Below are 27,408 nucleotides of genomic sequence, written 5' to 3'. Positions count from 1 at the left end.
ATACTCGCATACCATAAAAGAGTCTTTGTGGAATAAGGAAAGAACTCCTATTTCTTTTCTAAAACCGGTGCCTCAAGTCTGTTGTCCTTATAGGACTAATATTTCTTAATTGTGCTTATATGTGTGACCGATTGATTATACTACTATTTTAATCATTAATCATAATCATTAATCCAATCTAATTGTGACTAATTAGCATAATTATTCTCTAGCAAATAATTATGATTTAATAAAATAATAAAATATTTATCTGCATAATATATCCTATATTATATTTAGTAATTGCCGGAAATATCTTAGGACATATTCCTCCAGAAACATCATCAACCATTGTTTCCCCTTAACTGTAAGAGGGACGACCAAAGCAAACAAAAATTTCTGTAATTTTTTTTTTTTTTTTTTGCGCTTTGAAATACTGAGATATACCCAAACTTATTTTTCTGCAAGATTAAATCTTTTTGGGTTTTTCTATTTGGGTTTTCTTTAAGATTTATCGGATATTCTTTGTTTTATGTGAATTTGAACGAAAAATGGTGATTGAACCTGAGAAAAATGCTCCTCAAGATGAAGTTGTGTTAATGGAGTTTCCTGCTCTTTTTCGTTGGAAGAAACATGCCCAATTTGTATCTAATACTCAATTAGTTCTATTAATTAATTTGGTTAGTTCTATTTGTTTGGTGTCGATTTTTGGGGTTTTTATAACATCCAATTAGAAAAACGTACCTTATTTATTGATTAGTGGCAGATAATGATGGAAGATGATGACGGATTTGAAAAAAAAAAAGCAATGGAAAGATGAAAACAGTAAAAGATATGGTGAAAATAAACAAAGATTAAAAATATGAGGGAAAAAATTGCTTTAAAAATAATAAAAGGTAAAGGGTAACCTGTTTAGCAAGGTTGTCCTTCCAAAATAGCAATATATAATGGAGGGAGTATAAGATAAATGAGTGCAAAGTTCAGATTAATATGGGTTAGAGTATAGCTTGGATTAGTTTGAGAATAGGCAACATAGTTTGGATTATTCTTGTCAAATAACCCTATATTATAGGTATGACAACATCATGTTGCCATCACAGGCTTACTGTCATATCAGTAGCGTCTAATGAGGTGTTCAATGTTTTTACTAAATTGATATTCTGATTCTAGACTGATGTATAAACCAGTTCTTCCAATGCCCCTCGTATGACCATATTGGCCGGTAAAAAAACAAGCCATGATAAACAGCGTCATAGCATCATAGTATGCTATCATGATTCATGATAGTTGCCCCCGATCATGCATAGTACAGTAATTTAGGTGCTGTTTGGCCAAGTTTTAAAAGTGTTTTGTAACTGAAAAAATAATAGCTAGGCTAAACACCCTAAATTATGGAGTTTTAAAACAGCTTTTAAAAAGTTAAAGGTGATGTTTGGCCAAGCTTAAAAAGTGCTTTTGTAATTGAAAAAGTAGTAGCTTGGCCAAACATGGTAAATTAGAGAGTTTTAAAAGTGCTTTTGAAAAGTCAAAAACTGATTATTCACCCCCAAAAGGAGAAGTAGATATTTACTACTTCTACTTCTACTTTTTATATAAAGAACCAAATAAGCAAACAAAAGTTATATTAAAGTAGTTAGACCAAACATGTAAATTTTGTGAGAAACCGCTTTTACAAAAGTATGGCCAAACAACTAAAACTTTTCCGAAAAGTAACTTGTGAATAAACCCTTTTAAAAAGGAAAAGTCATTTTTCCATAAGAAAAACTGATAACTTACCCCCAAAAGTAGAAGTAGGTATTTTCTACTTCTACTTTTCACATAAAATACTAAAAATTCATTACTAATTTGCTTTTTTTTTTTTCCTCCAGCTTTATATCAGTTGGTCTTGCTTCAGACGGGTTATTTTGATTTGAAATAATAAGATGAGATTTTGTAACCATTTTACAGTCAAATGTGACCACTATTGAAAAAACAAGTTATCATAAGCTTTAACACTGATTGTATCATTGTGGTTACATTTCACCATAAAATGGTCACATATGACAAAAAGTGAACGTCTGAATTCTTGTTTTAACTCCACTTTTTCTCTTCTATGTTTGGCCAAACTTATACTCCGTAGAAGTCTTACATCGATATTGTGAGACCGTCTTACGGTGTGAGTCTGTGAGATCATCTTATAATTTGTGCTATAATTTGTGAGATCGTTTTACATATAAGTAATATACGAGTAGTTAACAAAAAAACAAAGTGAAAAAATAGGATAAAAGTAAGTAGGCCAAACATATCAATTTTTTAAGAAACTACTTTTACAAATGTTAGGCCAAACAACTTCAACTTTTTCAAGAAATAGTTTCTTAAAAAGCTCATTCTAAGAAGTAAACACTTTCACATAAACTTAGCCAAACAACACCTTAATACCTTGCAGAAAACGCTTTGTTCTACAAGCTTGTAGGCATCCACTCTCTAATCTTTCATTGTTCAGGGAAATAATTCTGTTCCTTGTTTCGCAGTGAATAATGCCATTGCATCAGCAAGCCCAGGACCATCACCAAACTTCCAGCATGCTGATAAGCTAACAAAAGAACTATTCCTCACATTTCGCTGCTTTTGCACACGCAAGGATGTAAGTTTCTAAAGGTTTTGTACTCATATCTATTTTAAGCTTGAGAGATTATTGAGCTTATTAGTTTTTTCTGGGTTTTATCAGATACGTTCCTTAGATATTACACTTAGAGATACGGATGTCGCCAAAGCTTTATCAGAATATGCCAGCTACGCTGCCATTGAGCATTTAGTTCTTGGTGCTTCAAGAGGTGGACTTATCAGGTAATAACTACTCGGCACTCGCATTACTTAATGACAATATAACAGCAGAATTAATCCTCTTATGTGGTTCAAAGACACCGGACTGAAATAAAAAAAGATTTGGGCCCGACATGTGGGCCAAATCCAGGCCCGGTTTCACAAGGGAAATTCTGATACTGATGGGTTTGAACCCAGATCATAATTTTCACTAATTGACTTCAGAGGTTAAGCTAGCTGACTTCCACGGAGAAAATGTATGATGATGTATTTCTATAATGATGTAGGAAATTTAAACAAGCTGATATACCAGCAATGGTGTCAAGAGGAGCACCTGATTTCTGCAACGTATATGTCATCTCCAAGTCTAAGATCTCATCACTGCGCAAAGCTTCAAGATCGGCTCCATTCCAGTCTCCTCTTAAAAGCCAGTTAGACAGTCTAATCAAAGAAAAGCCGAGTGTTGTTGAGATTGTAGATTCACCTCCACGACAAAGTCTATCCATTCTAGGTATGTCTATTGCTGTAGTATTATGCTTTACTACTACTTCCAAGATCTTCCTCAAAAAATGATCATGTACCTGGATTTCCTGCAAACAGGGGAAAAGCCATTTCATAGAGCACTAAGAGATGACCAGGACGTAGGCAGGTAAGTCTGATGAGCAGGGAAATCTGTCTTTTTCCTAAAAATGCAAAACAGCCAACCGTTTCCACGTCCAATAAAATACAAACACGAAAACAAAGACAGGTTTAATGACAAAAAATAAAAAAGCATGCACGAAAGTAGTTTTCAAATGTTGAATTTATTGTTAACTGAAACTGTTTTTATTGTGAAATGATGGTCATTGGATCAACTGAGCCCGTCTCTGTTAGCACAACACAAGGACAAGGTTGCATACATCTAATTCCCTTACCATGTCGTTTGCAAGACCTCTTGAGAAACGGGGATGATGTTAAAATATATTGTTCATACCAGCAACAGTTTCACCTTTTTGGAACTTACTAGCATGGTTTTAAATACCTGTCCCAACACCGGTTCGCGACCGAGGTTTAAGAAATTACTGCAACCACATTTTACCGCATATAGCGAGATTAGGCCACAACAACCGATACCGCGACCGTTGCCGAAACCGAGATTTAGTTCTATGTTTACTAGTATAGTAGTATTAGACACAATTGTTATGTAACACTAAGATTAGAAAGATAGTGATGATAATAAGAGCTAAATATTTTACTGATGCTGAATCAGGTCAGGTAGAATTAATGAAAGGCTATTATTCGGTGAGCTTCCAGAAAGTGACACAGACCTCTCCTTTGTGAGCTCTGAAAGAACGAGTATCGACCACTTTTCTCCATTGCACTATGACTACATGGATCCATCTCGCACGCCAAGGATATCAACCAGCTCAGATCACAGTTTTGGATCAGTACACTTCGGACAAAGAGCCAATGACATGAACTCCTTCCGTGACTTCTCATTTATATCGCAGGAAAGTGGGATGTCCTCGATTGCTTCATCACACCATGGTGTAAGTAAATTTTAAGTTTCGTCAAATTATAGTGGACATTTTCATCATTTCCGTGAATAAAAGATTGTGATTCTAAGTCACACGCAGTCAAAGAAAGAAAATAGTGATATACCCAAGTTTTGACTTGTACACGTTTTCAAAAGTTCTACGCACCCGTAGTCTCTTACTCCGCATAGGTAGGAGGCATTGCGAAAATGTAAGTGCTGTATTGACCTCCACGAAACATTACACTCAACTAATTCTGGCAGTCAAGCTATGTCAACTTTGACCGTTAATTTCTCCAACTGTGTGACAAGATACCAAGTAAAACTTATCATGTTTAATTTATCAAATCTATTATTTGTAGCTATTGTAAGTTGTGAGAAAATATCAGTCAACTTTGACATGGTTTGACCACACAAGTCAAATGCGCAAAAATATAAGTGGGATGGAGGGAGTAGTACTGATTCGCAAATTTTATGAGCAATATGAGCTGATGTGTAGCTTACTGGTGAAGATATTGTGCCTGCAAGTGGTTTCCCATGCGTGTAATCACAAAAGCAACTGTCTGTTTTTGAAATGAGCGCAGGAAGACGTGGAAAATGAGATGAGAAGGCTGAGGCTTGAGCTCAAGCAAACCATGGAAATGTACAGTGAAGCTTGTAAAGAAGCAGTTACTGCTAAAGAGAGAGAAAGGCAAAGGGTAAGTCAAAAGTCGTTTGCGTAGAAAAAAGAGGGAAAAAAATGATTTTAACATATCCACTAGAGTTATTCACGGCCATTCCACCCATTGAGATTGGCCTGTCTGGTCCGTAAAACAGCAGAGATAGACAATGCATTTAAAAAAAAATTATGTAGGTGGCCCATTACCTTGTCTCAAACCCATTTGTCCATGTTCCACAAAATCCACGTCCAGCTCAAGCCCGCATTTGATCACAGTAATTACCGCTTATATATGCTCTTTATTGACCCAAGTGCAGGCGATGGACCTCCATCGATGGAGGCATGACGAAGATATGAAAATGGAATCAGCGGTTAATCTTCAAGAAGCTTCAATGATGCTTGCTGAAAGAGGGAAAAGTAATATGACTTCAGAATCAGGAAAAGAAAGAACACATGAACAATATACAGAGGACACATCAACATATAGTTCAATAAGATATAGAAAGTATAGCATTGAAGAGATTGAAGCGGCTACTAATAATTTCTCTGAATCTCTCAAGATTGGAGAAGGAGGGTATGGCCCTGTCTTCAAGTGTAATCTTGATCACACGAAAGTTGCAGTAAAAGTGTTACGCCCAGATGCAGCTCAAGGAAGAACCCAGTTCCAGCAAGAGGTAATCAAATCAGTTGCATAAACGTAGACATGGCAAAACTGAGTGGACACGAATTGACACAACCCAAAAAGTACAAACGTGAAGTAGACCGAAATCAAAATGACCCCATCAGTAGTTAACTGAACCCTAAATGACTTATTTCAAAAATACACCGAACAATCACAACCCTAGCCATAAGTCCCATAACCACACACTTTAAATGACACAAATCCCAATATGACCCGAACCGTAAATGATCCGGTCTGCACCTAAACCAAATGAACTTGATTGCCAAGTCTACTTTGCCAATTGTATTGAAGAGTGCTTCAGGGTTTTTATGCGATAAAGATACGCTCCAAAGATTAAAGGGAAAAATTTATTGCACGGCAATTAGGCTTGCCTTACTTTACGGTTTCGAGTGTTGGGCCGTGAAACATTGTCACGTTCAAAAGATGAGTGTGGCGGAGATGCGTATGTTGAGGTGGATGTGCGGTCATACAAGGAAAAATCGATTAAGGAATGAGGTGATTAGGGAAAAGGTAAAAGTGGCACTAATAGAGGACAAGATGATGGAAAATAGACTAAGATGGTTTGGCCATGTGAGAAGGAGACTTATGGACGGACTAGTTAGGAGGCTGGAGACTTGGAGAACAAAAAAGTTCCTAGGGGTAGAGGGAGGCCGAGACAAACATGGTTGAGAGTGATAGAGCACGATATGAGATTTCTGGGGCTTGAGAAGAGTATGGTCACGGAGAAGGTACAATGGAGGGAAATGATACATGTGAATTTTTAGTATTTGAGGTTATTTGACATATTTAGTGTTTTTATTTAATTTTTTAAAAAAAATTATTTGTTCTTCTCTCCTTTATTACACTTTTTTTACCAACCACTTACTTATATATTTTACTTGGTTTACTTTTAAGGTATTCCGGATCCTTAAATCTACTCCGGTTTTCAAAATCGTTTTAATCTTTATTCTCGATTTAAATTTTAAGTTTTTATTAAAAAAAATCCGGATTTTGAATTTAAAACCTATAAATTTACCTTGACTTTTTATTATGTTTCACTCTCCCTTTTGTTTTTCATTTTCCCCTTTTCTATTTTTTTCGCATGGACGGTTCTAAAGGATGATTCATGTCAGCCGACACCAAATCATTTTGGGATTAAGGCTCTGATGTTGTTGTTGTTGTTGTTGTTGATATTTCATTTCTGGGTTTAGTAATGTAATTCACACTAGTCGGTCATTAAAAGGCAAGTATAAACGCTAATAATACAGTATGACTGTCAACATGAATGCATTTTCAGTGGAATCCGCCCAATGTGGCTACAACTACTCAGAGGTAAACCTAGGCCAGATGAGTTTACCTAAGGGATTCTTGTAAGTTTGTAGTTCTTGTAAAAGATACTCCCGCCTCCATGAGTTAACTTGTTTCTTTTGCACGAGAATTAAGGAGTATAGTAAGTTAAGATTTGGGATCGCAAGAGAAAGGAAACATTTTAAGTGAGAAGCTTATTCCTGGACACCAAAGGTAAGAAACAAGGAAGTCTGTCTTTTCATGGACAATGGAGTATTAAGCAATTCTCTAACAAAAAAGGATTAATTATGATAGCTTTCAAAAACTCACTTTCTAAGTTGGTCTAATGAAGCGCCTATGCATATAACACATAAAGAAATTGTTATATTGTATTATTCATATCTTACAGATCTACCAGTTCAGACATCTTTGCCAATGTATACTACAGTAGAATTCAGAAGCTTTAGAGATCCACATTAATTATAGTTAAAAGTAGATTATATACTCAAATAAATCTATTCCTAAAGTCTTCTTACCTTAACGGTGATGCAGGTGGAAGTACTAAGCTGCATAAGACATCCCCATATGGTTCTCCTTCTAGGAGCATGCCCAGAATACGGCTGCATTGTGTATGAACACATGGAGAATGGCAGTTTGGACGATCGCCTATTTTGTCGAGGTAAAACCCCTCCTCTTTGTTGGCAAGTCAGGTTCCGAGTTGCTGCAGAGGTAGCAACAGGACTGCATTTCCTCCATCAGACAAAGCCGGAACCACTAGTTCATCGTGATCTAAAACCCGGCAATATACTACTAGACCGGTACTTTGTCAGTAAGATTGGTGATGTTGGATTGGCAAGGCTGGTGCCTCCTACAGTGGCTGATCATATAACCCAATATTGCATGACATCAGCAGCTGGAACATTTTGCTACATTGACCCGGAGTATCAACTAACGGGTATGCTTGGAGTCAAATCGGATGTATATTCATTGGGGGTTGTGCTTCTCCAAATTATAACTGCCAGACCACCGATGGGTTTGGCCCACCAAGTCGGGCGTGCCATTGAAAGGGGAACATTTTCCGAGATTCTGGATCCTTTGGTGCCAGATTGGCCAGTAGAAGAAGCCTTATGCTTGGCAAAGATAGCCATTCAATGTGCAGAGATGAGGCGGAAAGACCGTCCAGATCTTGGGAAAGAAGTTTTGCCAGAGCTTAACAGACTAAAGGACTTCGCTGATGACAGAACACCGCCTTTCATGTTTTATGTCAATGCAGGTCCCTCCCCTGCCCAAAGCCAGACATCCGCAACACAGGTCAGAGCTTAGGGTATGGGTGTAACGGTAAAATTGTGTGCTGGGAAACTACTATAGACCACAAGCTTTGCTTAGACCTGGCACAACTCACACGAACTAAATCACCCGACGAGGATAACCTGACTGCAGACCTGAACTAGGTTAGAAAAAATAAATCAACATGACTGGAAATCTTAACTGACATATCTGACCTTTTTTGCACCTAATACCTATCTGACCAAAAACCACCCAGCCTGAAAAATGACCTGATGTGATATGACACTGATTGATCCAAAACAACCAATTAGAAACTACACATAACTTACTTGCAAAAGAAATGTAAAACATCGTCCTAAATGATCCAACTTGGACCCAACTTGACCAAAATGACTTGACCAGTTCCAAGTTCCAACCTAACCCAAAATGCACGCTGATTTGAAATGTGAACCATAAAACTAAAGAACATATATCGTATTGTAGGTAATTGATCCAGCAATGGGGCATTCAGCTGCAAGCAGCATGAACCCTCCCTCATCTACATCATCACCAAAAGGTAAGCAGTAAAACGGTAAAGCAAAAAAGCTCAATATCATCACAGCTTTTCATCAAGAAGGCAACAAATATTTATTTTACTTTATCACTTATCTTTTCCTATCTCACCCTACCTTAATTACAGCGATTTCAGGTGAGGCGGAATGAGCTTGGTGCTGAGCTGGTTGCTGATTTTGGAAGCTATCAATCAATTTTACCAACAATGAGTCTTGTATGAGATGCTCTCACGTGTGAGGCCAGCCAACATCCTTAGGTATTCCTCATTTAGATATAGGGTTAATGGTTCGGTCTCACATCTGAGATCTCTCATGTAAGTTATTGATGAAGCAAGTTGATGAGTCCAGACATAGATACACCAAGTGCGCTTGTAGATAGAAATCCACATAATCCTCTTTCTTTTTATTCATCACCCCATCTTACATATTCCTCACTTAGATGTAGGGTAAATGGTTCGGTCTCACATCACGACCTTTCATGTAATTTTTTGTGAAGCACCAATTGTTGAAGCAATCTGATGGGCGTAGGCATAGAATACATTCAGTGGGCATGTATATAGTAACACAGAATCCTCTTTCTTTTTATTCCCTCACCCACCGGACACAGAGAAAGAAGGAAAGATGTGAAGTATAAGATTTGCATCTTAATTTTTGGTACAGAAGTCCATAGTGAAATCGTACCTGCTTAACCTGGTGGCGACTCTCAAGGTAATGCAAGAAACTAAACCGATGTAGGTCAGGCCTTTATTATTAAACAGGTGTAATAACTAATAAGTGCTGATGTAACAAAATACATGATACACTCACAAGTTCTGCACGGCATATAATAAATCAGACAAAAGATTGAAAATTGAAGTAGTTACCTAACTATCAGAAGATTTTAGACATAAATGCAACAATGCAAATTCACAAACAATTGAATGCTCCCAAGAGTTTTTCTGATCACGCAGCAACATTTGAGTAAAATTCAGCTTAAAGGACCCTATTAAAACTGCAGAACTTCATGTTAGTACCAGCGGATGGGTTGTTAGCAAAACATCTCTGAACAAAGAGAAGCCTGTGAATTTCCCCCTCATTCTCTGTTGTTACAAAAATTATGAGTATGTTCTTAATCGGCATGTGAACATCTACAATATTTTTAGAAAGAACCTTCCATTCTAAGAAAATTTCACCATCTATTCTGGTAGTAAAAACTTCTGTAAGGAACAATTAAATTGATCTCACCTTCAGGTTTTTCTTCAGATTAACCTTTCATGTATCAAGATCAAGCAGTCGGGGACATTTTATTTTAACATGGTTGCCTTGTATTAAGGTCTTGCCTCATAATTATATGTCAATATGTAAAACAATACCAAGAAATATAGACAACATAGGTAAATGCCAACGGTTGAAATACAAGGAAAATCAAGAAATACTTTACTCACAAAGATTTGGGAACATTGCCTTAAGCAAAAATACAATGTTGATTTTAACATAAATTCCCCATAAAGAATTGTTTTATAAAGGTATTAGAAAGCCTGCAAATATGTTAGTGGCACAACCGAGTGAACCGACTAGAGAAGGATCGGTAACTGCAAAATTGGTCCGAATAAAGTGGATAGATTTAAACATAGCGTGCCCAATGAGTAAGAAATTCCTGTTGCCGAACTCATACCTAGTCCAAGCCTGCAAATGATCACTTGGAACTTGTATACCTTACAATCCCGCAAACGGCAAAAGTGCTGCTATCAACAAGAAAAACCCATTCAAGCGCTAGACCAGAGAGAAATCCAACCCAAACCCTTGCTTATGCCCACCAATCCATTGGTACAGAACCTGTGATTGTGGGTGAATACTTAAATTTGGTAACAAACTTCAGAAAGAATATTTTTTTCATACAACAGAAAAATAAAAATAAAAAATAAGGAAAGCCTTTAAATCACTCACCCCCAGCACCCTCAATGACTCTTAGCAGCATCCTGACCCGAATGATTGTGTTTGTAGCATCAAAACCAGGTGCAGAATTGTATGATCTTGTATACAACCTGCATTGTCTCCTCAAATAAACTCTACAAGCTGGGATATACCACATTACCACCATAAATCGGTTCAGGAAACAGACATCAGAATATGAAAATAAGGGATCACCATTAGGTTAGGTTTACTATGTCAGCAAGGATCATCCAGCTCCAGACCAAGGAACCATTGCCGACTGAACAACAAATCCTGATTCTGACGATGTTATGTCTCCCTAACATTCTTGATACCATGGTTTAAAAATATTGCGAAAACAAATACAAGACAGTCTTACATGTCAGAACATTTAATTAACATATAAGCAAATGAGAAGTGCACAAGTATGGGAGGTGGTCTCACATTATGGATGAGACCGTCTCGTGCAAGACCAGCTGTAAAATTACACAGACACCACCCAAATCATTTTGGGATTAAGGCTCTGATGTTGTTGTTGTTGTTATCATCTCTAAACAAATGCAACAAGAGCAAGCTGATCAGGTTGAATACGCCACCAATATTAATTCCTTAGAAACTGTCGCAAACATAACTTGCTGCATAATCTCTTGAATGATACAACAATATCTAACATACAACAAGGAAAAACAGAGAAGCCTAATTAACTAAAAATTTGAATGACTAATATACATCTACATTATAAATTGTCTGTTTAATAGTCATCAGAAACCTCGTCCAGATCCAGGGGTACGTCATTTTCTTCGTCTGCTGATTTATTTTTGGACTTGGAAGCTTTTCCATAAGGCTTTGCCTTCTTTACAAGTTTCTTTACCATCTCTGCCTGCATATCCAAGACTTTCTCTGAGGGTTTTCGACGTCTTTTCACACGCCCCCCATTAGTGTCCTCAGCAGAGTTGTCAAAACCTGTAAATTAGGATGAAAGTCAGGTCAGTAAGGTTGAAATCTCACAATTCACTAAATGTGTTCACTTTTCGTTACCAAATGATGTACTCCGTATGAAGTAGTAATCAAGAGGGCAGTTAGCTGTTGTGAAAGAATATTGAAAGTATCCTACAAATGCAGAGTTTATACTACATCTCTGCTCTAACTGAAGTTCACAAATACCACCTAATTTTTGACTTCGAGCACATTGAAATACTTCATGCATGCAACTTTTGTAGCTAAATATTTAAGAAATTTCACAAAAAATGAAGCCTCAAACATCACCGTCAGAAAGGGGGCACACCGGTGACCGGCCTGGGCACACGCATAAACCAGAAAATTAAAAAAGAAAAAAAAGTTCTAGAGTTATAGGAATCTAAACCTAGTGATTTCAAGCCTTCAGTTTCATAACAGTAGGCCCTACATATTTTGCATTGGCAACTCCCAGGGCCTCAGCTAGGTAAGTACAACGGGTAAAAACTGCTAGTCTGCTACCCCATATTCAAAATCTTGGCTCTGCTGATCTGCTCCTAGTAACACCTTTAGTAGTTCAAAAGGGAAGCAGTGACTTGATACACAGAAGAGCAAAAGAGTTGGCATTACCTTCAATTGGACTTGACTCATGGTTCATAGCATGACCATTCATCAACGCTTCTCCCGAAAGGGGAGAGGCAGAATTATTATTGTCCAACATCTTCACAGAGTTGCCAACACGTTTATCTTGCTGCTCAGGAGCATCAGGACAAGGAAATACTGGCAAGAACAAAAGTTCCTTGTGTGAAGACTCTGAGTCACTACAGGATGAATCATTCTCCACTGTGAGAATATCAACCTCATCTTGGTTAACCTCTGACTCTTTCACCTGGCAGGATCATACAAATTGTCAAAAACCAATCATGAAATAACAGCTACAGCTAAACTCACACCATTGTCACCACCAACAACATTATCCCAATGCCTAGATGGCTCCTGCTTGTGGAGGTTAAGGGAAATTGGATGTATGCGGCCTTACCCATGTGTTAAAAACACAGACAGGATGTTTTCAAAAGATTAATGAAACGACATATTGCTACTTCCCTATACAAGAAGAATAGAATGTTTAGTGAACGATTTTGCTTTATTACATCTTATTCCAAATCCGAAGAAGAGAGTCTCTTTGGCACCGTTAAAAAAAAAAAAAGTTAATCAATCATGAAAAGCACGACTCCGCCTGTGAGTGTTTTCGGGCATTCACTGCCGGTCCCAAGCCCGGATAAAGGAGGAGGGTTGCGGTAGGTCTGTGGCAGCCAGCATAAAAACTAGTCACATTTTATGGACATGAATCGGAATTTGAACATCGTTGGGGCGTCTCCTTAGAAGCGACGCGCTGCACTTCTTAGACCCGGGTGTAGTGAAAAGTATGTGAGGGTTGCTAGGTCGTCGCCCGGAAGCGACGCGCCATCTTTACATCTGGGGGTGGTGTCAAATAGGCAAGAGTGCGCTACATCTTCTAGACCGGGTGTAGTGAAAAATATGCAAGGGTTGTTAGGTCGTCGCCCAAAAGCGGCGCCCCACCTCGAAGTATGGGTGTGGTGTCAAATAGGTTTGGATTTAGGAAGCATGGTCAAGAGCGGGTAAAGAAATCAGGACATGACTTTAGGAAGGGTAGTAGTTACGTTTAGGTACTTGGAATGTTGGCTCTTTGAGAGGGAGATTAGCTGAGGTAGGGGAGGTTATGAAAAGGAGGAGAGTGCATATAATGTGTCCTACAAGAGACAAAGTGGGTCGGAGATAAAGCAAGGGTGATAGCGCCTTGGGGTTATAAGCTTTGGTACACGGGTAAAGACAAAAGTCGTAATGGAGTGGGTATTGTCATTGATAAAGATTACATCGATGATGTGGTAGAAGTATCAAGAAAGAGTGATAGGATCATGAGCATTAAGCTTGTAATCGGGGATGAGGTGGTGACTGTTATAAGTGCTTACGCACCTCAAGTAGGTTTGGATGCTTCTTTTCGACGAGCCTTCTGGGATGGGAAGATCTGGAAGAGGTTGTAGAACGAGTCCCTATTGGAGAGAAATTGATCATTGGTGGTGACCTCAATGGGCATGTGGGTACTAGTCGAGTTGGCTTCGAGAGCATTCATGGGGGTTTTGGGTTCGGGGAGAGAAATGAAGCAGGAAGTGACATATTAGATTTTGCTTTGGCGTATGACTTGGGTGTAATGAACACTTGGTTCGAGAAAAGACATTCTCATTTGGTGACTTATAGGAGTGGAGGAAATGCTAGTCAAATTGACTTCCTTTTGGTAAGGAATGTGTGGAGGAAAGAGTACACCGATTACAAGGTCATACCCGGGGAAAGTGCAGCAACACAACATAGACTAGTGGTGCTTGATTTTCGAGGTAAGAGAGACTTGAGGAAGAGAAAGATAATCGGTGAGGCACGAATCAAGTGGTGGAAGCTACAAGGGGAAAACCAACAAGCGTTTTTGAACAAGCGTTTTTGGATAAGGTTGGAAGTAGCGATATTTGGTCGGATTGCAAGGAGAAAGATATTGATGCAACGTGGGATAAATTGAAGCATGTTGTAAAGAATTTGGCGAGGGAGGTGTTAGGGGAATCTAAAGGGCATAGACCATCAAGTAAGGACACATCTTGGTGGAACGATGAGGTGAGACAAGCGATAAAGACAAAACGTGAATGCTATAAGGTTTTGGGGAAATGCATGAGTGATGAGAACTTTGAAAAGTACAAGGAGGCTAGACGAGCCGCTAAAAAGGCAGTACGAGATGCGAGGGCAAAAGTTAAACAAGAAGTGTATGCCAGGTTGGACACGAGAGAAGGAGAGAAGGATATCTATAAACTGGCTCGCATAAGAGACCGAAAGACGAGAGATATTAGGAGAGTTAGGTGTCTGAGAGATATGGACGACAAGGTTCTGGTTCAGGATAACGAAATAAAGGCAAGATAGAGTTCTTACTTTGATACTTTATTCAATGGACATCAGGAACAAGGTTTTGGGGATGTAGAAGTAACACCAAGCATGGCTAATCGGGAATTTGTGCGTAGAATACAAAAGAGTGAAGTTAGAAAGGCGTTAAGGAAGATGGGGTCAAAGAAAGTAGAGGGACCGGATGGTATACCCATGGAAGTTTGGAGGTGCTTCGGGGAGAAAGGGATCGAATGGGTAACCATGCTCTTCAACAAGATTTGGAGGAGCAACAAGATGCCATCGGGAGGAGAAGCACTCTTGTCCCTTTGTACAAGAACAAAGGTGATGTTCAAGAGTGTTCCAACTATCGGGGAATTAAACTTATGAGTCATACGATGAAGTTATAGGAGCGGATAATCGAGCAAAGGCTTAGGAGATGTGTAGACATCTCGGATAACCAATTTGGATTTATGCCCGGGAGATCGACTATGGATGCGATTTTTATCATGAGACAGTTGATGGAACACCATCGGGACAAGAAGAAGGACTTGCATATGGTTTTTATTGACTTGGAAAAGGCATATGATAGGGTACCAAGAGAAGTACTTTGGTGGGCTTTGGCGAGAAAGGGTGTGTCTCAAAAATATATTGACCTCATAAAGGAGGTGTATGAGGGGGCTAGTGCAAGTGTTCGCACTAATGTTGGGAGAACGGAAGAATTTCCCATTACCATCGGTTCTGCACCCAGTCCTTTTCTCTTTGCTATAGTTATGGATGAGTTGACAAGGGATATTCAGGCCGACATCCCTTGGTGTATGATGTTTGTTGATGATATTGTGTTGATTGATGAGACGAAAGAGGGGGTGGAGAGAAAGTTGGAATTGTGGCGGGTCAGATTTCTTCAGATATCTAGGATCTATTATTCAAAAAGATGGGGAGTTAGACGGAGATGTGGCTCACAGAATTAAAGCGGGATGGTTGAAATGGAAGAGTGCTTCAGGGTTTTTATGCGACAAAGATATGCCCCAAAGATTAAAGGGAAAATTTTATCGCACGGCAATTAGACCTGCCTTACTTTACGGTTCCGAGTGTTGGGCCGTGAAACATTGTCACATTCAAAAGATGAGTGTGGCGGAGTTGCGTATGTTGAGGTGGATGTGCGGACATACAAGGAAAGATCGATTAAGGAATGAGGTGATTAGGGAAAAGGTAAAAGTGGCGCCAATAGAGGACAAGATGATGGAAAACCGACTAAGATGGTTTGGTCATGTGAGAAGAAGACCTATGGACGCACCAGTTAGGAGGCTGGAGACTTGGAGAACATAAAAGGTTCCTAGGGGTAGAGGGAAGCCGAGACAGATATGGTTGAGAGTGATGGAGCACGATATGAGATTTCTGGGGCTTGAGGAGAGTATGGTGAGGGAGAGGGCACAATGGAGAGAAAGGATACATGTGGATTTTTAGTATTTGATGTTTTTCTGACATATTTAGTGTTTTTATTTAATTTTAAAAAATTAAATTATTTGTTCTTCTCTCCTTTATTACATTTTTTTTACCAACCACTTTCTTAAATATTTTACTTGGTTTTAGGCATTAGGATCCTTAATTCTATTTCGGTTTTCAAAATCGTTTTAATCTTTTCTCTCGATTTAAACTTTAAGTTTTTATAAAAGAAATCCGGAATTCGATTTTAAAACCTGTAAATTTAACTTGACTTTGCATTACATTTTCGCTCTCCCTTTGTTTTTCATTTTCCCTTTTCTATTCGCATTTTGAGGTGTGTGTTCACCCATGGAAGGTTTTAAAGGATGATTCCTGTCAGCCGACCCCAAATCATTTTGGGATTAAGGCTCTGATGTTGTTGTTGTTGTTGAATCATGAAAAGTAGCACAAAAAGTCAGCTATTGGTAATTAGTTTACCTTTTCGGTTTCAGGCACAATATCAAATTCATCTTCTCGTTCCACATACTCTTCATTCTCTTCCAGCTCTTTGAAATCTGGGGCAAATGCACTCCAGTTTTCAGTGTAGTCTTTAGCCCATATATAGATCAAGCCAGTCAACGAGACTGAGATAACAATAGGACGAACAGGATGCCATGCTAGATCAATCAAGGCTTCTTTTGGCCCTTCAAGAATTTTCACAAGGTGTCCAGCGCGGTCCCATATGTATATTTTGTGCTCTCCTTTGCTAGCAGAACCACCAATTACCCAATCACCATCACCACTAAACCCAGGTGCCTTCCAATGGATCCGGGTTACCGAATCTTGAAATTCGCGAAACAGCACCAAACTCTTACATCCAATGGCTTTCAGCTTCTCTACCTCATTAAGATCATTCAACGCTACACACATCTCATCAAGCGCCTTTAAGCCTCCTTTTGGAGGTAGCAAGTTCTCATAAACCCTAATAGTGCGATCACTTGAATTTGTGAGAAGATACCGGCCATTTCTGCAAAATACAATGTTCTTAATCACAGCACCCCCTGTGATGGGGATCACTGCACGAACTTGAACATTGCTGTGATCAATTATGAGGATTTCTCCCTTAGAATTTCCCAAATAAACCAGGTCGCCATGCATATTAAAGCACGCAGGAGTCTGAGGAGCAGAATCGTCTGGAACTTTGTTACGTAATGGAGCCAAACGCCCATCTCCCTCTACCAGAACTGACGCAAGCAACACGGTAGTTTTACCGGTCAATAAGTCGACAATCAAAGGAGCGGAATAGACAGGACAGGCCAAGCACAGAGATGGAGTTGGGGAGCTAGGATGTAAGCGAGCATGCAAAGGGGTTTTCTCCAACACTATCTGAGCTATTTTCTCTCCAGTAGCAACATCCCATAAGATTAATGCCTTGTCAGCAGAAGAAACTAGGATGTGATGACCGTACTTTGACCAACAAACGCTAGTTATAGCATTTGAACAGTCTTTATCCCGCAGCTCTTTTGCAATCCCCCTGGTTTCGAAGTCCCATATAACACAAGTTCCATTGGAGCAACCAGCTGAAAGAAATAAGCATTAGCCACTCAGCGGTAATGCAAAGACACGAAGAGCAACATAGGTCGATATATAAAATCATCCTGGCTATGAAAGTGCTTTAATCAACATCAAGCATATAGTAACACACTAACACACAAAACGACAAGAACAGAAGTCGACCAAAGAACATACATAATATGCAAAGTTTGGTAGCTAAGTGAGGGAAGAAATTATTTTGTCAAGGCCTTGTTTGTCACTCCCTGCAATCCATTGAATTGTATACCTATTCCATTTGATAGTATATGTAACCTATTTTTCCGCCTCAACAGCATATTGAGGCTTCCACCTTTAAATTTTCAAAGTCGATACATATCAAACAACAAAGTTCAAAATCATGGTCTTGCACTCCAAACATAAATTATTATTCCAAAAAACTGGTTTTACCGATAATGCAAATATAACCATCAGCAAGATCACACATTTTCATTTCATAGTGGAAACATAACCTATTCCAAGCTCAAACTCAGCCTATAAACCTCAACGCCACACAGAAACACGAAAATTAAATTATACGAAAAAGAACATAAATCACAGATAATAAGTAAATAATAATACCAGCAAGAAGGGTTCCGCGGCGATTAAAAGCAATGCACTTCATAACACCATGCTCCAAATACTCTTCTATCACCTCTGGAAAATCGCCTTGCAACGGATCTACACCCACCCCCACCCCCCAATTCAAAATTAAGTTCAATTGAACAATGAAGAACGTCAAAATATCGAAATTAAACACAAAATAAGAAAGAAAATCACCTATAATTGCAGAATTCATTGTGCATTACACAGCAACAGCAACAGCAACAGCAACCTGATAAAGCAAAAGAATCAAAATATAAGAAATACCCAATTCAATACTCTTTAAAGGTACTCAAATATCAAATTTAATTAGGGAAAAAGTTCGAATATATAATCAAATTCAAATTCTGGGTTGTCTATTAATTGGATGGTCAATTAGATAAGTTTAGTACTTAATTAGGTAAAATTAATTTAAGAAATACCCAGTTCAGTGAAAAGTTGGGAATTAGAATCAAATTGAAATACTGGGTTGTATGTTTTTTGGGTGTTTAATTAGGTAAAAATTGAAAGATTACGTGGGAGAGTTAAAGGAAATTACTTAGAAAGTTACCAGCAAAGAAAGGTTTTGACCGTTTTTTATTTGGGTTATTTAATGAAAATACTCTAAATTATTGGAGTAGTTCTCAAAATACTCCAAATTAAAATTTAAGTACCAATATATTCAACTACTAGATTTTGTGTCCGTGCGTTGCACAGGTAACTAGATAATGTTCGATTTTTAAATGAGCTTATATAAAATATAAGTCTATGCATCTGAAAACGAAAGATTATCATAATACGGAGTACAACTTAAATTCATGATAAATCACAATCACTCTAAGATTGGTTTTATATGTGCATTGTCTATGCTCCCATTATTACGATTTGTCACACTGAATATTATCCGTGCATAATCTAAATTCGATTCATGTTTTAGTAAAGCAATTAGATAATATACTGGGGCAATTAGTTTAGAATTTGACGGAGTATATCTTTAATCGTTACGAATTATGTTGATTCATGATTTTAATAATAACGGTTACAAAGTGAATTGCCGATCTGATTTCAGAGTGTAAGTCCAAGGGGCGTTCGACGGTGGGGATGGGAAGGGTTGCCGGTCAGTGGGGATTGTGCAGTGATCCGGCGATGGGAGTGTACGGTGGTGGTGAGAATTGGGTCGGTGAATGTCGAGAGATGTAGTATGTGTACTGCAAATCTTTTGTCTATTTTTGTTGGTAAGGGTAGACAATGGAAAGTAATAGCGAAAATGTACTGAATTATTATTATTATTTATTATTTGTAATTAACTTATTTATAATCAAAAAAAAAATATTATAAGGATTTATTATTTAACTTTTATGTCTAATGATGTTGAGGGATGGGGTTAGGGATTTGGATGAGCTTTCTTTATGGAGCTCATGGATGAGGGAACATAAGAATGGTGATGGGGGTGAAATGACGGATTTGCCCTTGTTGTCATTGAACGAGAAGGTTAAGTGTATTGCTAGAGAGAAGGGTGATAATGGGAAAATTCCAATTTTTGAAAGTGTTGGGTTGAGTCTTTCTTCTGCTGTTCATCTGTCTAGAATTCTTTCTAAGCATTCTCTATCTTCCCTTATTCAAAAGGTATTGCCTTTACCGATTTCGAGTTAGTTTTGTCTAAGGCCGTTTTATACAAACATAACCCATATCAGTGGGAAAGTAGTTAATAAAAGAATCGGTTTTATGATAAACTTGTGTAAGGCAGCCTCGTCACAAAGTATTTGTGATTTCTTTTTGTTGGAAGTAATCTGCGCAAAGAATGATATAAATCAGATAGATTACATTGTAGAAGTTCTTTCGTTGCTTTCGTAAGAGAATCTCTACACTCTCTCCACTACTTTTGCATGTTTATAGCCACTAACATCATGTTTGACCCATGTTTATGGGTAGTGGTTATGTCATTAACTTTGTGGTTATGATGTCCTTTTCTACCACTATAAATAGAGAAGTGTAGTCATTTGAGAATAATACATCTTCCATTTGAGAATCTCTACACTCTCTCCACTACTTGCATGTTTATAGCCACTAACATCATGTTTGACCCATGTTTATGGGTAGTGGTTATGTCATTAACTTTGTGGTTATGATGTCCTTTTCTACCACTATAAATAGAGAAGTGTAGTCATTTGAGAATAATACATCTTCCATATATCTCTACTACTTCTCTATGATAATTTTGAGCATACTATATGAGTTCCAACTCCTAATGGTTGAGTACACAACTTTTAGGAGTGTTGTGTGACCTTGGGGGGCGACGCCTATATCGATTTGTACCGTAGTCGGGGCGATTTCGTTTCTCATTCAGTGGCCTCCATACCACGACACAACAATAAATATTCTCTAATTATATCTTCGCCCCTATAGTGATACTATATTTCCAACACTTTTAATTGTCATTTTTGTAAAATGATTGTTCTTGTTTCAGGTAATTTGGACTTACATTGGTGTGATTGTATTAAATTGGTGATATTAGTATTACTCATAAGTGGCCTTGTATATTGAATTTCTTCCCAAGTGGTTTAGTATGATAGGGAATTAGTTGCAATTGCGTTGCCGGAAGTAGATTTTGTTGTTAGATTGATTTGAATTATCAAGGACTAAGGTTGGTTTGAAGTTTGAGCCTTGAGGAACCTTTGCTCGATTATCAATTACGTTTGCTGATTATTCTAGTGTTGAACATGTAGCCTTTGAGCCTTTGCATCTGACATTTTGGGTATGGAGGGTGCTTTGACCCGTCATGTGCAATCCTGCCACCCCCTTGTGTCGAATTAAGGATTTTGGGGATACTGTTATGGATCTGATAATCTATGGTACACGAATTTCTGTTGAACCAACTTAAAATGAATCTTTATAGCTTAGTGGAAATTGTTGGTTTAATTGAGATTTGGCTGTAGCGGTATCTTAGGAATGTAGTCGAGCCTGTGTGTGAAATGCTGCCTTAATAGTTCACGTCTACCCGCAAATTTTTGTGGTCTTTCTGATGCTCTACTCGCAGTACTTGGAAGTGTCAGACTTTCAACAACAACAGCAACAAACAACTTTTTACTAATGACTCTAGGACTCCCTCAAATCTACATAGTATAAAAGATGAGTTTTTTCTTGGCTTTTCATTGGTCCCTCATTTTTAGTGCTTTGGAAAAAGTTGTATTTAGGTAGGGCCCTCCATGTTCCTTTTACATATTTAATTACCCTCTCTCCTGCATTCACTAATTAATTACCCTCTCTCTTCTCATCACTTTAATTAAATATATTACACTATTATGCTTTCATTAGTGATTCTAAACTTTCAAAAAAATAAAATGGAAAAAAATATTCGCATGAGAATACATTCAAGTTGCGTACCAATTACCAAAAAACAATACATTCGAGTTAATAAACAAAATCGAGATATTAAATTTGGGATCACAATAACATAAGTTTCTTCTGATTATACTCTTCAATTAACCCCAATATTTTGACATCAAATTTATGTAATTCGCATGTAAAAAGCGATAAAAATTATTTCTTGATGTAAATCGTCGACGAGGCGGAAAATTAAACGATGATTCCTTTTTTTGTGCTGAGGATGAAGCAAGAGGAACTAAAACATATGTTATGAGGGTGAAGATGAATTATTAACTAATATGGCTTTAGGGTAAGTGAGGTAAGTGATGAGGGAGTATATGGATGAATAAGATGAGAGCGCGGAAACATTAGACTTAAGAGTATAAATAAGGTGGGGTGGGCCATGAGGATTTACGTACATGTATGCTATACTGCTATAGGTCCGTTTATATTATAATGATGATTGATTTTGATTAAGATCATCTTAATTCATAATATTTCACATCTTTTTTTTTTTTTTAAAATCGGTTGTGAATATCGTCTTAACTTAAGACGGTCACAAATAATAGTTTGTGTATATAACAATACACAAAATGAGCTCTTAAAGTAGTGATAGTGTCGGTCCAATTGTAACGTGAGCCGATTTGGATTGTTTGGTTTCAACATCGTAAATTTGCGGTGTAGTTTATGGATTACATTTTCTTTTATAATATTTCTTGATAATAGTGTGTTATTTTTCCTCCCCTTTAAAGTATAAAAGATTTTTCTCTGTTTTTTAAATCGTTTTTTTATTGATTTTTATATAAGACGGGTTCATTTAATAAAAATATACGTATAGACAGATACCTTTTTCATAAGGAAAACTAGCTGAATATAATATTTACAGGTATTATGGCCCTATTTGGCAAACGACAGAAGCAGATTTATTGATTGTGTTTGATAATTAGCAGATTATTTGACAAATCTACCATTTTCATGTATAAACTCAATATGCTATTACGATATGCTCCTATTATTAAAGATATTCAAAAAAATGTAGATTCCACCAATATCTTTATCGAATATGTCATTAACCAAATACTTAAAATTAGTAGATTGATTGGTCAAACTACTATTTAAGCCGAAATCTACCAATTTCACCTAATATGCTGTTTACCAAATATGGTCATATTTATATTTAACTTACATTATAAATTAACCGTGCATTTTCTGCACGGGTGTAAAACTAGTTGAGAAGTAGAGGAAGGGGTCGAAGTTTGGGCGTACGCTATCTTACATTTGTGTTAACAAAACAAAGAGGTTGTTTAAGAATGACCGACCTATAATGAAAATTGTTTCAAGAATTGCAAGATTAGCTCCTACTTTCATAATGAGAAAAAGTGCGACCTTAATAATATGCCATCTTGCTTTATTTCATCAGAATTGAGAATTAAAGAACGGTGACTCTTTGGCTCCATTTGAACTGTAGTATGTGTGTTCTGGCACTATGTGAGTCCTTTCTCAGAGATGAAGTTAATGTTTCTGCGTGAGTGTAGTTTGTAAATTCAGGCACAACTTTATTGAAAGTTTACCATATTTGACTTTTGTGCATTTTCTAAATGGTTCTTATTGTGTGTTTCTTGATAGGTTAAATATGTCAAGGAAATCTTCTTTTCTTCCAACGATGAGAAATTAGTTGGTAAACTTGCTCGGCGTATGATGCTCCACCTATCAATTTCAGTGGATGAGGATGTTCAGCAAACTTTATCATTTTTCGAAAAGGTTAGTCATTATCACGAAGTCAGTGATTTATAACATTTCATCATCAACCTTATATTTGTAGTTTGTAACTACTATTGCATAATTACCTCCTTCAATTTTGTAAGATAACTTCTTTGTGTGTTCTTATAGATTGATGCAAGACGTGGTGGCTTGGATATGTTAGGATGTTATGATGCTTCTTTTAGGTATCTCATTGAGTCGTTTCCTCGTCTACTTCTCTTGTCAGTGGATAACCATATGAAACCGCTAGTCAACTTTCTGGAGAGTGTTGGAGTTCCAAAAGATCGCAAGGGGAATGTCCTCCTTTTATACCCTCCACTTCTTTTCCTCGACATTAAAGAAGTCATTAAAGCCAGATCATGGACCCTTGAAAAGGTACTTGCCTTAGTGTTTGATATCGGGACTTGGTTCAGAGCATGATGCCAGTAGTCTATTTAGGTTTTCGCCTGTATCTCTTGAATTTTTGGCACTGCATCTTACGTGGTAGTTACCTATTATCCAACTACATCTCATATTGCTAGTGAAATCTTTCTACCACTGTTCTGCCTGAGCTAACTGGCCAATACATTCCACTCTTCCAATGCAAAGAGATGCTACTGATGTTGGACATGTGTTTTTCACTTTTTTCTTAACTCCGCAAATCCTTCTATCTTCACATGGATAACGCATACTGGCATTATGTTCTTTATTACTACCATACTCCTGAATATCTGATATTAAATTGCCGGCTGTGTTCCTGCCTTATAGACTGGAGCTTTGGACAAAGATTTTGGTAAAATGTTGGTGAAATATCCATGGATTCTTTCAGCCGGTGTCCAGAAAAATTATGAAGAAATTGCCGCTCTCTTGGAAACTAAGAAGGTATGGCACTCAATGTGATGTCAATCTGAGATTGTTATTGTACCTCCTAGTTTGATTGGAATCAGAGAAATCTTTTCGTTGCAGGTACCAAAAGACAGTATCGATCGAGCTATTATCAACTGGCCTCTCTTGCTGGGCAGTTCAGCTGACAAGCTGAAACCAATGGTCGAAGAATTAAATGAGCTAGGTGTAAGATCCAATCAGTTGGGTAAAGTTATAGCTACAAGTCCTCAGCTTCTACTTCGAAGAAAAGAAGAATTCTGGACGGTAACCTCATCTTCCTCTCTTTGGCTGTTTACTTCATGACTGTCACTTAATTGCATGAAGATGGGCGAGATGGCCTAGTTTTCCTGCATGACTTGCGATATTTGATACTATCTACATCCCGTTTATATCGTCTCCCTTTCTCTTAGATGGTCAATCTCTACCATTAATCGCTTCAAATATCTGTTAACCTGCAATGTCAAATTTGTCATTTCGCTTTGTTAAAACTGCTATTTTCATGTTATCTTTTTTAGTTAAGTCGAAAACAACTGTATATGTGGGAAAATCCTGGTAGAAATTGAGCAAGTCTAAGTAGGACAATATAAATGGGACGGAAAGAATAATTTCTATGCCTAGTATACTGTCAGTGATTAGTTTTTCTAAGTTTGTTTTATCCTCGTTAATTGACTATTAACTCCTTGCCATTCAGATGGTTACTTTCTTGAAAGACATGGGATTTGACACGGGAAGTATTGGTAAGATCCTAGCACGCTGCCCTGAAATCTTTACTGTTCGGGACGTTACAACCCTTCACAAAAAACTGGAGTTTCTCGGTGGCTTGGGCATATTTAAAGAACAACATTATCGGGTTATAAAGAAGTACCCTGAGTTCTTCGTGTCGGATACTGACAACACGGTAATGCCAAGGTGAGGCTCATAGGTCATAGTAATTACTATTCGTATGTGAATTATGCATTTTAGTTCGAAGCTGCCATGACTTGAATAAAGTGTAGGTCAGAGATTTAGTTAATTTTATAACGATGTTCTGTCAAGTAATTGAGGGAAATGGTACTCTACTCATGACGACGAAACTTGCAAGCACAAATACTGCGCTCATGGCTCCCTTTGCACCAGATAAAAAGTTAAAAACGAGGTTTTGTGACGATATCTGATGAGTGACGAACTGATTGTTTCATGTGCGTAAATAGGCCAAGGTACTTGTTGAAATGGGGGTTATCAGAGAGAACTATTGCATCAATGGTTGTACGTTTTTCTCCTCTACTGGGCTACAGCATCAAAGAAGTCCTAAAACTGAAGTTGGAATTCCTGGTGAACACCATGGGGAAGTCGATCAAAGAAGTAGCATACTATCCAAGGTACTTCAGCTATTCTTTGGAGAAGAAGATAAAACCCAGATATCTTGTATTAAGAGGTAGGAATGTAGACTGTAGTTTGGAAGAGATGTTGTCCAAAAACGATGAGGAATTTGCTAGCGACTTTTTAGGGATTGAGAAAGTGTGTATCTATTAGATGAGTTGAGATGTGTATTAGCTCAGGAATAGGAGTTGTAGCACACCACAGCTGTAAAGGAATATTGACAATGTCATTGTATATACAGAAACCAATACTCCTATCTAGCATTAGGGGAAAGGTTTTGAGATATCGACTTTTTTAAGCCGTCTCCAAAAGAGTACCTATTATTCGTGTACAAGATTGTGGTTGGAGATCGGGTTTGTTTCAATACCATCTTTACATAAATTAGGCCATATTTCTGAACTTTTCAAAGATTCGAGCTGTTTCAAATACACCCTTCATATCTTACAGTAGAGCGAGTCCTTAAACGGGACAGTAGGAGAAGTTGAATCCCCTACTGATTTCAGAGACGACACTGCTGATCTGACTCGATTTCATGCAAGATCCAAACAGAGACATTGGAATGCCTCCAAAAGCGTCTTGCGCTACATAATGTTCCTAGGGTGTTGCTATCCTCACAAATCGGTCTTGCAGTCGACAAACTAAGCACATGAAAATCGATAGTGTACGCAATATGATACAAACCCTCGCTCTGAATAATTGTCAAATGCTATTGAAAATACTAGCTTTTCTGCACTGCAGTTGAACTATACGAATCTAGCATATTGCATTTCTAGAACCGCTTTACCGAAGAGGTCTTAGCCAAATACGGAGTAGTTAGGAATCATATCGTAAATTCCAAAAGCTCAGGTATCCTACAGTACCAATTTCATCCGTAATTCCTTTAATTTTCGACAAACATACACGATCAAAACTCAGAAGATAATAAAATCAACAATTAATCAACATAAAATAGTCAAATATCCATAAAACCCCAATTCGAAACCAAATTACATGTCGACTAATAACGATAACGACAACGATAATAATCAAAAGACGATACGATTACACAACACAGAAATTAAACAGGAGAAAGAAGTTGGTAAAGGGTAGGACGAGGCTCAGAACGCATCCCGACGAAAATAATCAAAGGAATATAACCATAATGAACAATAACTTTAGCTTTCTTTAAACTCCAATTAGTCCATTCTTTAACACACTTAATCTTCGACCCTGCTCCTTGTTTGTTTGATCCTCCTCTTCCTTTAATACGGGCCGTGGGCGCCATTGTTGCTGCTGCTCCTGTTCTTCTTTGATCGGATCTCTGGTTTTTGTGATTTGTGTGCGTGGCTTAAACCCTAACCCCTAACTTCTCCTCATTTTATAGTGGTGGAAAAGTACATTCTAGGGACTTTGTTTTGGGCTGTTTACTCAATTTTAACTTTTCAGTTGCTTTGGGCTTCACAAGTACAACTAGACCTAAGTCATTCGGGGGTATTTCGTTCGGGTTATTTTCGGGTGAATAATTTATCGGATTATTTTGGGTTGGGTTATTTTTGAATACAATTGCACCGGTTTGGATTATTATTTATTTCATTTCGGGTTGTTCTGGGTCACTTTGGATCACTTCGCGAAGTCGGGATTTTGTCCTCAATAATTCATTCGAGTCACTTCAGTTTATCGGGTCACTCTGGGTCGGGACACTTTGCGACTATCAACTCGAGTTTGGGTCAGTTCGGACCTCGGGTCAATATTATCGGGTCGGGTTATCTTTGTCAAGTCTAAGTACAACTTATTGCCATTTTCATTTCATAAGAGGCGATTAAATTCAGGTTTTGAGGTCAGGCTCTGGCCAAATTAAATTAATTTTCGTTGATATGCAGATTAATGAAGATTGGTTGATCATGTATTACTTGAAAAATACATTGTTTAAAACGTTTTTTCC

General features: G+C 37.8%; 4 protein-coding genes across 5 annotated transcripts; 2 read left to right on the top strand and 2 right to left on the bottom strand.

Moving 5' to 3' along the window:
* The first annotated feature begins 530 nt into the window (after positions 1-530).
* Positions 531-10,225, top strand: LOC141628427 (U-box domain-containing protein 52-like). The gene is made up of 11 exons (XM_074441575.1): positions 531-659; positions 2,462-2,602; positions 2,687-2,805; positions 3,069-3,292; positions 3,382-3,430; positions 4,031-4,310; positions 4,879-4,992; positions 5,270-5,626; positions 7,453-8,211; positions 8,671-8,743; positions 8,867-10,225. The coding sequence occupies exons 1-11, from the start codon at positions 531-533 to the stop codon at positions 8,887-8,889; spliced, it is 2,268 nt and encodes a 755-aa protein (XP_074297676.1). The 3' UTR covers positions 8,890-10,225.
* A 240-nt stretch (positions 10,226-10,465) lies between these two features.
* LOC141633110 (protein RBL-like) lies at positions 10,466-18,675 on the bottom strand. 2 transcript variants are annotated; one of them, XR_012537915.1, is made up of 8 exons: positions 18,581-18,675; positions 18,336-18,390; positions 18,138-18,236; positions 16,464-17,545; positions 12,234-12,492; positions 11,419-11,612; positions 10,665-10,762; positions 10,466-10,553 (listed from the first exon to the last, which is right to left on the bottom strand). XR_012537915.1 is itself a non-coding variant. In XM_074445591.1 (7 exons), exons 2-7 carry the CDS (start codon positions 18,352-18,354, stop codon positions 11,259-11,261), a joined length of 1,710 nt encoding a protein of 569 aa, XP_074301692.1. In that variant the 5' UTR covers positions 18,355-18,390; positions 18,581-18,675; the 3' UTR covers positions 11,230-11,258. The 2 variants fall into 2 exon arrangements, 1 of the variants encoding a protein (XP_074301692.1); XM_074445591.1 differs by lacking the exons at positions 10,466-10,553; positions 10,665-10,762 and adding an exon at positions 11,230-11,315.
* An 830-nt stretch (positions 18,676-19,505) lies between these two features.
* Positions 19,506-25,800, top strand: LOC141628426 (uncharacterized). Its single transcript, XM_074441574.1, has 7 exons — positions 19,506-19,763; positions 23,130-23,264; positions 23,394-23,639; positions 24,012-24,125; positions 24,210-24,392; positions 24,820-25,037; positions 25,319-25,800. Exons 1-7 carry the CDS (start codon positions 19,506-19,508, stop codon positions 25,638-25,640), a joined length of 1,476 nt encoding a protein of 491 aa, XP_074297675.1. The 3' UTR covers positions 25,641-25,800.
* A 606-nt stretch (positions 25,801-26,406) lies between these two features.
* Positions 26,407-26,877, bottom strand: LOC141634054 (mitochondrial import receptor subunit TOM7-1-like). Its single transcript, XM_074446365.1, has one exon. It carries the CDS (start codon positions 26,749-26,751, stop codon positions 26,545-26,547), a length of 207 nt encoding a protein of 68 aa, XP_074302466.1. The 5' UTR covers positions 26,752-26,877; the 3' UTR covers positions 26,407-26,544.
* Positions 26,878-27,408: the final 531 nt, after the last annotated feature.

This window comes from Silene latifolia, chromosome Y (assembly GCF_048544455.1).
Source record: "Silene latifolia isolate original U9 population chromosome Y, ASM4854445v1, whole genome shotgun sequence".
Taxonomy (NCBI): Eukaryota; Viridiplantae; Streptophyta; class Magnoliopsida; order Caryophyllales; family Caryophyllaceae; genus Silene; species Silene latifolia.
The sequence above is the reverse complement of the archived record's forward strand: the minus strand, read 5'-3'. Positions and strand labels throughout refer to the sequence as shown.

Coding starts and splice junctions, on each gene's coding strand:
- LOC141628427 (XM_074441575.1), top strand. CDS start 531: ATGGTGATTGAACCTGAGAAAAATGCTCCTCAAGATGAAGTTGTGTTA. Junction 2,603..2,686: donor GCTTTTGCACACGCAAGGAT/GTAAGTTTCTAA, acceptor GGGTTTTATCAG/ATACGTTCCTTAGATATTAC. Junction 4,311..4,878: donor TTGCTTCATCACACCATGGT/GTAAGTAAATTT, acceptor AAATGAGCGCAG/GAAGACGTGGAAAATGAGAT.
- LOC141633110 (XM_074445591.1), bottom strand. Junction 17,546..18,137: donor CCGCGGAACCCTTCTTGCTG/GTATTATTATTT, acceptor TATTTCTTTCAG/CTGGTTGCTCCAATGGAACT. Junction 12,493..16,463: donor TTGTGCCTGAAACCGAAAAG/GTAAACTAATTA, acceptor TGATCCTGCCAG/GTGAAAGAGTCAGAGGTTAA.
- LOC141628426 (XM_074441574.1), top strand. CDS start 19,506: ATGTTGAGGGATGGGGTTAGGGATTTGGATGAGCTTTCTTTATGGAGC. Junction 19,764..23,129: donor TATCTTCCCTTATTCAAAAG/GTATTGCCTTTA, acceptor GTTTCTTGATAG/GTTAAATATGTCAAGGAAAT. Junction 23,265..23,393: donor CTTTATCATTTTTCGAAAAG/GTTAGTCATTAT, acceptor GTGTTCTTATAG/ATTGATGCAAGACGTGGTGG.
- LOC141634054 (XM_074446365.1), bottom strand. CDS start 26,751: ATGGCGCCCACGGCCCGTATTAAAGGAAGAGGAGGATCAAACAAACAA.